This window comes from Vulpes vulpes, chromosome 14 (genome assembly GCF_048418805.1).
Source record: "Vulpes vulpes isolate BD-2025 chromosome 14, VulVul3, whole genome shotgun sequence".
In the NCBI taxonomy this organism is placed as follows: Eukaryota; Metazoa; Chordata; class Mammalia; order Carnivora; family Canidae; genus Vulpes; species Vulpes vulpes.
Genome location: NC_132793.1, coordinates 117,175,172 through 117,187,694, shown reverse-complemented (window position 1 = coordinate 117,187,694; position 12,523 = coordinate 117,175,172). Strand labels below are relative to the sequence as shown.

Sequence of the window (12,523 nt, the reverse complement as noted above, 5' to 3'; positions counted from 1 at the left end):
TCTTGCTACTTTCTGGAAAGTATACATGACACCATTACATGTCCCTTCTTCTGAATTTTCCACAAACCCCACTGTCCTCAGTGTCATGCCTATAGCCTTAGCATCATGTTCGTGGATAAATGCTCCAGCCTGTCTTGTGGTTTTGTTTTCCCGCATCCTGGCTCCAGCCAAGCCACTGTTTCCCAAAGGCACCATCTTGCTTTTGGACTCTCAGCTTTCACATGAAACAGGCCACCTCATCTGCAGGGTGTAGTCCTCCATCTCCCCTGCTGGGGGTGCCTCCTGCACCTGCCCATCCTGTTCTGTCTGACGCTCAGGTGTTATTCTAGAGACCATGCGAGCCACTGCAGGCTTTAGCAGGAGAGGCTTTTAGCGTGATACCCGGGGCGTCTGAGAGGGATGTTAATATAGGGCTAGGGTCCCCCAAAAGACCTGGGGCTTCAGTCATTGGTAGCAGCACGAGCAGACATGGGAGTGAGGGGATAACATAGCCTCAGGTGAGCGGAAGGAAGGTGTAGGGGAAGAAAGAGGAGACAGCAAAAGGATTAAGCAGGAAACACAGAAGCTTCAGTGTGATGGGAGCCAAGGGAGAAGATGGAGGGTCTCTAAGAGAAGGCCAGCAGTGTGAGATGGCTTGAGGGCTGTGAATAGGCAAGACCGTGCGGTCCAGCCCACCCCAGTGCAATAGCTCAGGCTGGATGTCTGCTCATAAACAGCTAGGAAATTAAGCGATTCTCCTGAATAGAAGCACACCTGCAAGGCTGGTTTTGTGGCTACATTGTGCCTTTTATATGATGAAAAAATGCTGAAAAATCTGTAACTGTAGTTGCATAGATTCTTGTGTAGATGGTTACAAATGACCTATTAGAATAGATCTAATTAGATGTGTGCAGGACTTACTATTTTTTGTAGATAGGTATGATATATAATTTATAATTGTTACATATAATTGTCTCCATATAGACTATATTTTATATCTATATATCACTATATAACTATTATGTATAACTAATATGTATAGTTATAGGTACAGATAATGGTTTTAATACTGTATAATAATACTATAAGTTTATAAATAATACTAAGAAAACTGTAATGAAGTGATAATTCTGGTAACTAAGGTTTATTGAGACTTGCTCTCCACATGCTAAGCATTTTAGGGGTGCCTGGTTGGCTCAGCCAGTTAAGCATCTGCCTTCAGCTCAGCTCATGATATTAGGGCCTTGGATGGAGCCCTGCATCAGGCTCCCTGCTGAACGAGGAGTCTGCTTCTCCCTCTGCCTGTCCCTCCTGCCTTTGTGCTTGCTTTCTCTCTCAAATAAATAAAATATTTAAAAAAAAATGATGCTAAGCATTTTACATACATTACTTCATGTGATATTTACAAAAAAATTGAGAAGTTATTTTATCCTCATTTTACAGGTAAGGGTCAAATTGCTTAAATGAATCCACTAACACATCATGGCTAACTAGTAGATTACCTAAAAGTCAAGCCCAAGAACTTACCTTCTAAATGTATCAGCCTCTAAGTACATAAAGAAGGATTGAGGAATTTTCTGGAATGTGTTCTACTTAAAACATTCAGCCGTAATTGAAGTCTTAAGATTCAAGCACAGAACATTGCCCGAGATTTGAAAGGGAGAGGACGCCAAGACACGGAACCAAGTTTTGGTTTTATCATCTTAACCTCTGCAATGAGTTTGTCACCACGAATCTGGGCAATCCTACTATTTAAATTATCTCTCATTAATTGGAAACATGTTTTGACAAAACGGAGACAAACAGAATAGGAAAATATGAAGTCATGCAACTGAGATGCTGTTTTCTTAGTGCTTTTGTGGGAGGTAGAGAAACAGGCACACAGAAGGGGGGCGAAATGAGCCTTGATCGAGTGCCCAAATGTTGTTGGAAGGACATTATGTGATGTATACATTGCTCTTCTAGCACCACCGACACAGCAGTTCCTGGAAGCAGGTCTTCTATGACTAATTTTTCTGTTGGAAAACAGACTCAGAGAGTGCGGTGGTTCATTGGGTATTGATTAGCCAGGAGCAGGAGGTAGGGTTGGCGATGGCACCCTGCTCTCCCATTTACCCTGCAGAGATCAGCGAAGGTGGGATTCCCTGGGGAGGGGCAAGGGAGGGTCCTGTAGGCAAGGCATCACCTAGCCACTTAGGACTCCCCATTGGAATGCAGAGAACTCTAATGGCTACTGGAGGCAGTTGTGGTTTTGTGACAAGAACACTGATCTCGAATAACGACCGGTCCTGCCACTTTATCCACTTTATGACTGAGACCTCGATTGAGCCTCAGATTCCTCATCTAGAAAATGAGATCATTCCGTTGACGCCTAATATGTTCAAGATGCTCTGTTAACTCTATTAATTTTCTATTGCTAGAAGAAACTACCATGGACTTTGTGGACTAAAATACATTCAATAGTTCTGGAGGTTGAATTTTGATATGGGTTTGACCCAGCTAAAGTTGAGGGGTCACAGGGCTGGGTTCCTTCCGGAGGCTCTCGGGAAGAATGCATTTCCTTGCCTTCTTTGGCTTCCAGAGGCTGTCAGCGGTCTTTGACTTAGAGCCCCCATGTCCAACTGACATTTCTGCCTTGCTTTTATAAAGATTCTTGTGATTGCACTGAATTCACTTAGATATTATAATACTGTCCCAATCTCAAGATTCTTTTTTTGCTTTTAAGAATTTTTTTATTTGAGAGACAGAGAGAACCAGTGGGGGGCGCAGAAGGAGAGGACACTGTGGCATCTCAAGATTCTTAATCTAATCACGTCTGCAAAGTCCTTTTTCTAAGTAAAATGGTGTATTCACAGGTTCTAGTGATTAGAATGTGAGGCTTCTTGTTAGGGGGCATTATTCTATTTACCCTACCATTATTCTATTGATTAAATTTCATAATAACAATTCTGACAGCTACATTTTATTAAAATTTATTGGAGACCTATCATTTATTCACTCATTTACTAATTAACTAACTCATCCATTTTTGTATTTCCTCATTCAACAATAAACATTGCCCTGGTTAGTTGAGAGGCTTTGATGCTCAACCGTCTTGAGAACCTTTCTATCGCTTCTGAGATATTTCTCACAACCTAGTAGAGCTTCCTGCCCACAGTAGAATAGTTACTTAATAACTTTGCTATTTGTGATAATGGTTCTAGTAATCATTTGATCTGATCACAAGTGTTTCAGTTCTTTTCTCCTTTTGGTCAAATGGTAGGTTTGTCCTTCCCCATCCCCTTGGAGATGAGGCCTGGCCACGTAAATTGCTTTGGCCAATGAAATGTTAGCACAGATGAGTGTTACTTTTGAGAGGATGTGCTACGAGCTGGCGTGTGATTTGCGTGAGCACGTGTGGAGACACAGCCCTCACCAGCCTAGGTCTATGCTCCCAAACCTTTCTAGCACATGGAGCACAAGCAAGAAAGTTTTGCTATGCTAAGCAACTGAGATCTTGGGTAGTTACTAGGATAACCTATCATTTCCTGACTGTGAGCGCATCCATGATCTCTGCACCTTTCCTGAAGACAGGAGACATAAAGACGCCCCTGTACTTTGGGCAGGCCTTGAGGAATGAGATGCACTTGGGAGCAAGCAGAAGGTCATTGTGACCTCCATTAATACCATAGCTTCCACATCTGATCTCCAAAATAGTTCCTTAGGGTTGATTTTACTGTTTTCATTTAACAAAGAAACCTAAGCTTAAAGATATTTTGGAATAAGAACACATGACTAATAATAAGTTCTCAGCCAAGTGTCCCTTTTAATGACAACCCCCCCCCCCCCAGCACTGAGAGATATAGGCTGGTGCATAAAAGCACACTGCTCAAGATGCTCTGGGACCTATGGGCAGAAAACCTGAAGATGGCTGCAGGCACGGTGAGATGGGCCCTCTGGAAGGCATTACCTTGTTCTCCTTCCTTAATGCCTCTTCTACTGCCTGGCGACTGTGTTCTCCAATGTACCAGTCGTTGTTCTGGACGTCCTGCAGTGCGGGTCAATGATGAATATTTTAGGGTCAAAAAGAAGTACTAACGTTCATTTATTAACAAAAGTGTACTTTTGTCCTGCTAGGGTCAAACCACAGTTTGATTTATAGTAAACACGGAGTACAAACGTCCCATTCCTGGGTCTGGGAATGGACACAGAAAAAGTAATTGCAGCTAAGGGACTATGAACCTGGCAGGACAGAGTCTATCTGTCATTGAAAGTAACCAGACATTTCACTCCCCGTCTATTGAGAAAGGTCCTTTGGCTCCACACTCAAAATGGGTAATAAACTCTCTACTGTCCATGGTTTCTGAATCTGCACCTGCTGAAGCTAAGGAGGGATGCATATTGTTTGTGAAGCCAGTGGGGCCTGAGTCCTTGTAAAACCAGCAGGGGAGGGAAAGGTGCAGATCGAGAGCATCTTTATAGCACGTCTGTGACATCACATGTCGTGGAACTGGGATTCGAACCCTGGTCTGTCTGGCTTCCTCCCTGTACCATGATCCCTTATTATACCAATTGATTTATTTTTATTATAAAATCCATCATAACAAGGGTGCCTGGGTGGCTCAGTTGGTTAGGCATCTGCCTTGGGCTCAGGTCATGATCCCAGGGTTCTGGGATTGAATTCCACACTGGGCTCCTTACTCAGCAGGGAATCTGCTTCTCCCCCTTCCCCATCCTCCTCCTCCCCTTAACTTGTGTGCACACACTCTCTCTCTCTCTCTCAAATAAATAAAATCTTAAAAAAAAATTCACCACAACAGAAGAAAGAGCCATCAGGGAGATGTACCATAGATCTGCAGTTCCTTTACTGGGTCCTAAGGATGATAACATTAAACCATCCCCTGTCTGAGTCCAACATCTCTAAGGACATTCTTCATTCATTATCCCAGACCATCCCTGCAATAGTCCTGTGAGGTAGGCATGTCAGGACAGTGCAAGGACTCAGCATCTGTCACATGGTTGGCAAGAGAGCAGTTTTTTGTTCTCCATCCTCCCAGCACATACCTGATCCTTCTGTACAATGGGTACACTAGCTCCAGCCTAACTGCAAACTCACTGGCTGCCACCCTCTGGTGGTCAAAGGACGTGGGTCTGGCCAGCCAGATGGGCTTGCTGTTCTCTGGACGTGCATAGCTTCAGGGCTTGGCATGAGCCAGCCCTCTTGTCCGGACACCCTCCCATGCCTCATCCTTTCCTCCGGCCTGGCTCTGCCATTCTCTTCCATCGAGTGGGGGGTCTTATTTAACACCCCCTTTGGAATACATACTTAGTCCTTACCCCCTGAGAGGGTCCAAGGGCAGAACCAGCCCTGCTCACTCCTGCAGAGCCTTGGAACAGGCTCCAGAAACAAAGGAACCTCAGAGCCCCATCTCCTTCTGAAGTGGGAGCTCTTGGAGCTCAGAGTGGTCTGCTGCTTCTGGAGGGTCTCAGATAGTCCAGGGGCTTGGCAGGGCTTAGTTGTGGTGCCTCTCATCTCTTCTAAATTTATTTACTTCTTCAAACTAGAACACACTTAAGAGATTTTATAGTCTTGGGTTTTTCCAGGTGTGGTCATGAGTGCCAGCAGGTGAGTTTAGGTGGTACTCAGACACAGCATTAAATAACTCTGCATTAGCTGGGGGAGAAGTAGCCCCCTTTCAGTTCTCTGTCTAGCCCTTAGAATAATTCAACAGGAAGGTTTCTTTTTTGTTCTAGTATGTCCTTAATATCTCTCTGGCATTTCTAATCTCTCCTGCAACAGAACAATCCTTGTGCTGAGAACCATTAGTGAGTGGTGGGATCTTGCTGCAATTTAATGGCCTTGTTTTGTTGGACCTAAAATGACTTAAAAATGTGGTAAAATGTCACACTATAATATAAGATTTACCATTTAAGCCACTTTTAAGTGTATATTCCACTGATATTGAGTATATTCTAAATGGTTGTTTTTGCATCACCACTGTCCATCTCCAAAACTTTGACATCAGCCCAAACTGAAATTCTAGATCCATTAAATAGGCTTTAAATCCATTGAATCATAAAGCCCATTCCCCCTTCCCAGACTCTGGCACCCACTGTTCTATTCTGTCTCTATAAATTTGCCTATTTTACCCTCACATAAGTGGAATCACTGTAAAAAATATTAAAAACCAGTAATATGTAACCAAAAGGGGAAAAAATAAAGCCAATCATAAGATTCTCCTAGGAATTGTTCAATAAAGCTCTCTTTTGATGCTAAGTTCATCTAGAAAGACACTGCTGAGAAATATTTGTTTTACCTTTTCATCAGAACTTGTGGGGGAAGGCTTTCTCCAGCTTGTGTTTTTATAGTGAAGCAAATTTTCCTGAGGGCTGTAACGGGCTGGAGATTGACATCTCTGAGGATGGAACTGCATGCTTTCTTTATGGTCTGGAAAAAAGGAAATTCACATATAAATATGATTTTTGTTTGTGTCTCAGATTGCCTTTCTCCCACGAACTGGAGCTCATCACTCCTTCCTGTGTCTGGGGCAACCTTCTTGGTCTACACCACTGTCATCTCACTTGGGACAGCAATCTCCTCTGGATTGTTCTCTTGCTTTGGCTTTTGCCCCTTTCTCTCTAAGGCATCTGGAGTAATCGTAACAAAATATAATTCTGACTTTGCTATTCTACATGGTAAAAATGCCTCCATGATTTACACCTGAAAGAAAATCTAAATGTTTTACTTCTCACAAGAGGGCCCGGAATAATTCTGTCTATCTGTCCATCCCACTTTGTCTACTCTATTCTGATCGTAATAAATTTTGTCCAGTTTCTTAAATAAGCTGAGCTTGTTCTCAGAAAACATTACTTTTTAAGTTGAAAGAATAACTTTTTGTTTTTATGAAATATCACTTTCTTAACCTAAAAGAATGACTAACAGATAAATTGTGGTTATTCAGACTTGGGCAGTTGGCAGATATTTTATTAAAAATGAACAAAGTGAGCCTGTCACTTTATGGAAAACAACTGGCAGTATTTGTTGCCAATTATAAAATTAGATTTTTCTAGTGCAAACTGGAATTTGGAAAAACTTGTATCTACCGCTATTACATAACAGCGCACTTTTCTGATGAGGCTGGTGGTGTTACTTGCAAATGTAATTTTTAAAAATATTATAAAATGTCTTAACATCGGAAAGGTCTCAGATCTGTGAATCATTTTCCAAGTGACCAATGTGTGATATTACAAAATCATGCCAGGTTAAAAGATTCTTTAAAAGAGCAAGATAGACCAAAAGGCTTTAAAGTAACATAATACAAAAAGTGCATTGAAAAAGTTTAGCTTTCAGGGCAGCCCGGTGGCTCAGCGGTTTAGCGCTGCCTTCAGCCCAGGGCGTGATCTTGGAGACCCAGGATCTCCCTGCATGGAGCCAGCTTCTCCCTCCACCTGTGTCTCTGCCCCCCCCCCCCATCTCTCTCTCTCTGTCACTCATGAATAAATAAATAAAATATTAAAAAAAAGAAAAAGTTTAGCTTTCACATGGAACCTAAATTTTAAGATACTACCACTTGTCAAGTTTTGACATGGTATTTTCTCTTTATACATCAATGAAAATAGCATATTTCCACTGCATTGTCATTCTCATAAATGCTAATAAAGTATGAAATCAAAACCACAAGGAAGGAGTGAAGTGTTAGGAAAAATATGAAGCGAAGATATTTGTAAATACATTTGTAATTTAAAGCAAGGATTAACTCTATAAAAAATCATAAAGCCTTGAGAGTGTGAAAACAATATGAAAGTAGAATACTAGACAGTAACAACATAATGTGGAAGAAAGGTGATTAGTATGAAGGCAGAATTATAAGCTATATATATAGTCTTAATTCAGCCTAAAAAAATATAACTGATGTTACAGTCCTAGTTAGTAGCTGAACAAGAACTTTGAAAGAGTGGGATACTTTTGACAGTATACTTTGAAACAAAATACTAATAGCAAATATTTACATGCCAGTTACTGTAGCATTTAGTTTATTATATGTTTTTATTCTGCTTGTCATCAAAAAGCTGAATTTTTCTCTAGGTTTACTAAGAATAGCAGAATACTTCTGAAAAATATTTTACATTCTATTTTAATGGTTCCAAGGATTGTGGCTTTTAATGTGGAGCTTAAGAATGTGTTATAGGAATTACGTACCAAAATGTTTGTTGGAAAATATTTGATCACTTAAAGTTTGAATCACATTCATCATAGTAAGTTAATTTCACCCGCCAATTTAAGACCTTAAAAATAGGAATTATGCTAAAGACATCTCTGATTTTCAAATTTTATAAGTAAAGGAATTTAATTTTCAAATAGTGCAGAATCCATAGCATCAGAATTAGAGAATTCTGAGTTTCTTGTAATGCTTGAGAAGACGATATGAACTTCAGATTTCAAAATTCAAGTATGCTTTAATTTAAAATGTTAAAGGTCACCAATGGATGAATAGAATTGGAATGTATAACTTCCAGAGGGAGAAAGAAAGGGGAATTAAGAGATAAACCCACTATCTGGCAGGAAAAGAAATAGTCAAAAAAGTAGGGCAGAAAGGAGTCACAAAATAATATAAAACTGATCTGAAATATTAGTAATTACAATAAATGTCAAAAGTGTCAACTAAGCATTTAAAAATTAGGTACAGACTGGTTTAAAAATTCTAGTAATGTGCAATAGCATACCTAAATATAATGACAGAGAGATCACTAGTTGGAGGATGGAGGCTGTATATTAGGCAAATCCGAATGAAGAGAAAGCTAAAAGAGCTATTGAAGTATTTCTAAAAACACTTTAAAAACTTTATTTTAAATTATAGTAAAGCAGTACATAGAGACATTACTGATATGGCTGTAGCTATCTTTTCAACATGGATCGAAACAGTAAGTGCGTATTTGAGAAAAGAAAATAACCATTATCAACAATGTCTATCACTTGGTTTGTGTAGTTTACATAATAGTGTTCAGTGATTATGAATTTTTCATTGCCTTGTGGCAACTGATTTATTATATTTCAACTCTGAGTGCCTTGCTTGAATATTTAAAAAATCCTACTTGAAAAGAGCATTTGGAAACAGCTATATGTATTTGGAGTCTATGCAGAGAATGAGTTAAATAGAACAAAACAACGAACAGAAAAACTTTGCTGTGCCGATTTCCCCTGAACGTCCTTCGGATCTTAATTTAATGAGTGAATGAAATTCTGAGCGTATGTTTAACTGATTTTACTGCAGATATTTAACTGATTTTGTTTTAGAATAATGGAAACTAATCTTTGGAAAATTTATATAATATATTAAATATATATTGCATATCATATATGTGCATGTATATGTATACACGTACACACATATATAAATGTATTTACACATATATAGTTTGCATAAAACTGCATTTACTTTTATAACTGTATGAAATAGGACTCTCCTACTTGGAGAACACAGGGTCATATTAATGAAGAGATTGACATAGGGTAAATAGAACATTACGGGGGGGGGATACTGTGTAGGTGGTCAATAAAATTTGAGGCAGGATAGCTAATAAAAAGGCATGCATAGTAGAATCATATTGATATCCATAATTACTAATATTTCCAAATTCTTCTGTATATAAAGCTGTTAGTGTAGTGTTTGACCTCTACTGATTACTCAAAAAACACTACTGCTTGTGTTGTTAATATTATAAGAGAAACACAGTTCTAGGCTTTCCTTTTTTAAGCTGTATAGAAGCATTTTATTTTAAGCAGGTATCCATACATATTTATTGGCAAATTTTAATTTACTCTTACATGCAATTTGAAAAGTAATTTTAAGAAAGGGCCATATCTTTTAAAGAATATTTAAAGAAAACATCGGAAAACAAAAATTTAAAACAAAAAAGAACATAGATCATCCACAATCCCAAGCTTAAAGAGTAATGTTGTTATAATTTTGGAGTAGAGCCAAAGCTTTCTTCCAATATATCAAAATATTTTTTTGTTGTTCTGATAACTATTTGCTTAGGTTCTGTGATGCTGTGATGAAACATATATTTATTTGGTTGTAGTCAGTTTCTAACAGCAGCTCCTAAAACCTTTGGAATTTCATAAGTGATACGAATGATACAGGTACTTTAATATTTATAATAACCCCCGTGCAACCACACCTGGGTTTATGATAATGAGGTGACTTTTGGAAAGTGCCTAAGGTTGGGGGATGGTTGACAGGCAAACCAGCCAATCGACTTGCAGGATTGAAATTTTTAGTAGGGGAGCGGGGGGAGGGGCTGGAGGTTGAATCAGTCAACAACAGCCAGTGATTTCATCAATCACGCCTATGTAATGAGGCCTCTACAAAACCCCAAAGGATGAGGTTCAGAATGCTTCTGGATTTGTGAATCAGAACACATCCCCGCGCCATCATACAGGGACCCAAATGCCATGAGGACAGAAGCCCCTATGTTCAGGACCTTGCCCTATGAATCCCTTCCATCTGGCTGTGACTGAGTCATGTTCTTTTATAACAAAATGGTAATCCAGCAAGAAGAATGTTTCTGTGTGTTCTGTGAGCCCTTCTGGCAAATTAATTGAATCTAGGGAAGGATACTTTGAAACCTTGTATCTATAGCTGGTTAGTAGAAGCCTAGATGACAACCTGAGCATATGATTGGCATCTGATGTGGGCTGGTGGGGTATAATCTTGTGGGATTGAAACCTTAACTTGCGGGATCTAATGGACTCCATGTAGTGTCAGAATAGAATTGAACTGTAGGTCACCCAGCTGGTGTCGAGAATTGGCTGGTGCTGTGGAACCCCCTACTTTGGAATTGTTGGGTACAGAATTATCAGACTCCTAATAGCCTAGCTTGAACTCATTAATCAGGGAATTGAGCCAAGTCTGCTTATCAAGTAGTAGCTGAACTCAAGAATAAGCATTTCCCAAATTCCTTTCTCATTTGTGGAATAAGGATGATGATATCCACATTGACAGAAGTGTAGATTTCACTAGTCTACACCGAGAGTACTGCCTCCCTCAGTTTAGGCACTCAAATTAAAACCAGTAAACTTTAGAGAGCCCACTAGATTGAAAACCGAGTGTTGGGATTGTGTGGTTTTCTGTGCACCTAGTTTCTGCCAAGCCCTGGTGATCCAGAAATGAATTTTCACCTAGTAGAATGAATACCTGCTCAGTAAGCTGATGGAGGAACATCACAGGTATGAAAACACTGGTTAGCTGAAGGGAAGACCTGTCTCTGTTCTGTATTCTTAGGGCCCAGCCCAATTCTGTATACAAGCCAGGTGCTTCATGGATGTTTGATAACTGAAAGAGGAATCAGTGGTGTTTGAAGGCTCTGGAAACCTTACCCCTGTCCATTCTGGGCTGCTTCCTTAAGAAACTGTTTCTTAGACATGAGTGGAGAACAGTTTGCCAAACCTCAGTCCTGGTGATATACTCCCAGCCCCAGGATGCTTGACTGGACTCATGTCTGTGGAGGCCATCCACTTCACTAACACTGCTGTTCCGATCTCTAATTGCTCTTCATTTTTCACTTGTGCATAGTTTTGTCTTTCAAGTTAAGACTTTGGGATTCTCTCCAAGATCATTCTACCTCTCCATCCCTGCCGCATATTCTCACAACTCCTGCTCAGCCCCTGGACCATCCCCCTGGATGCTCCAAGTCTTTCTATCTTCATCACCTAGATCTGGCCTCCAGGACTACTGTTTCTGCCATTTGATTCTTAGGGATTGAGCCCATCCTATTAATCACAGCTCCTTCTGACTGCCTTCCTTTAAAAAAGGAAGTCCTCTCTTGGGAAACTCTTATTAGCAATAAGGCACATCAGAGAAAATAAGCTTACCAGATTGGCTTTCCAATCTAAGGTCCAGATAGTATAGGGCAGAAGAGGAATAAGGACAAGGTGGAGGTGAGGTAGGAAACTCAATTCTAATGGGTCAGTTGGATAGGGAATCCCTAGAGAAGGTAGGGTATTTATTAAAATGTGTCAGTTGCCTACTATGTGTCACGTGACGCTGCGTGCGTGCGTGCGTGTGTGCGTGTGTGTGTGTTTAACTCTGTGAGTTCATATTATTGTTTGGATTTTATGGATGGAAGAGGGAGAGGATCCAAGAATTAACCTGCTCAGGATGACCCTATTGCAGGGAGAAAGGCTGCATTGGGACTTGGTCAGTAGAACCCTCAGTCTATTCATTCCACTATATCCCATGGGGTCTGCTTCTTTCAGCCCTAAGCCCTCTTGTGGCTCAGCAGAAAGAGATTGCAGGATTAGACCTGAACACAGAATCTACATAGCATATGGAATGAAGAAAGAAATGCAAAAGAACGTGATAGAGCTATTTGAACAAAACAATACTAATAATATCAAAACCTACCAACAGTAATATAACACTATATGCTGCTGTAGGCATCTCTGCAGACAGGTATCCTATGTTCATCTTTACAGTCAGTTGGTAAAAGGAGTCAATTTGATTTCCTTTGTTTGACAGACTTATAATGAATCTGTCTTATAACCAAAGGATTTGCAAAAATT

The 12,523-nt window shown here is 40.1% G+C and overlaps 1 protein-coding gene across 2 annotated transcripts in view; it reads right to left on the bottom strand.

The window, feature by feature from the left end:
- Window positions 1-12,523, bottom strand: part of CLNK (cytokine dependent hematopoietic cell linker) — a 201,307-nt gene that overhangs the window by 11,804 nt on the left and 176,980 nt on the right. For both annotated transcript variants that reach the window (XM_025998330.2, XM_025998334.2), the window contains exons 16-17: window positions 6,276-6,406; window positions 3,929-4,006 (exon numbers count right to left, since the gene is read on the bottom strand). In XM_025998330.2, coding sequence (XP_025854115.2) covers window positions 3,929-4,006; window positions 6,276-6,406 — 209 coding nt within the window. The remainder of the gene's footprint in view (window positions 1-3,928; window positions 4,007-6,275; window positions 6,407-12,523) is intronic.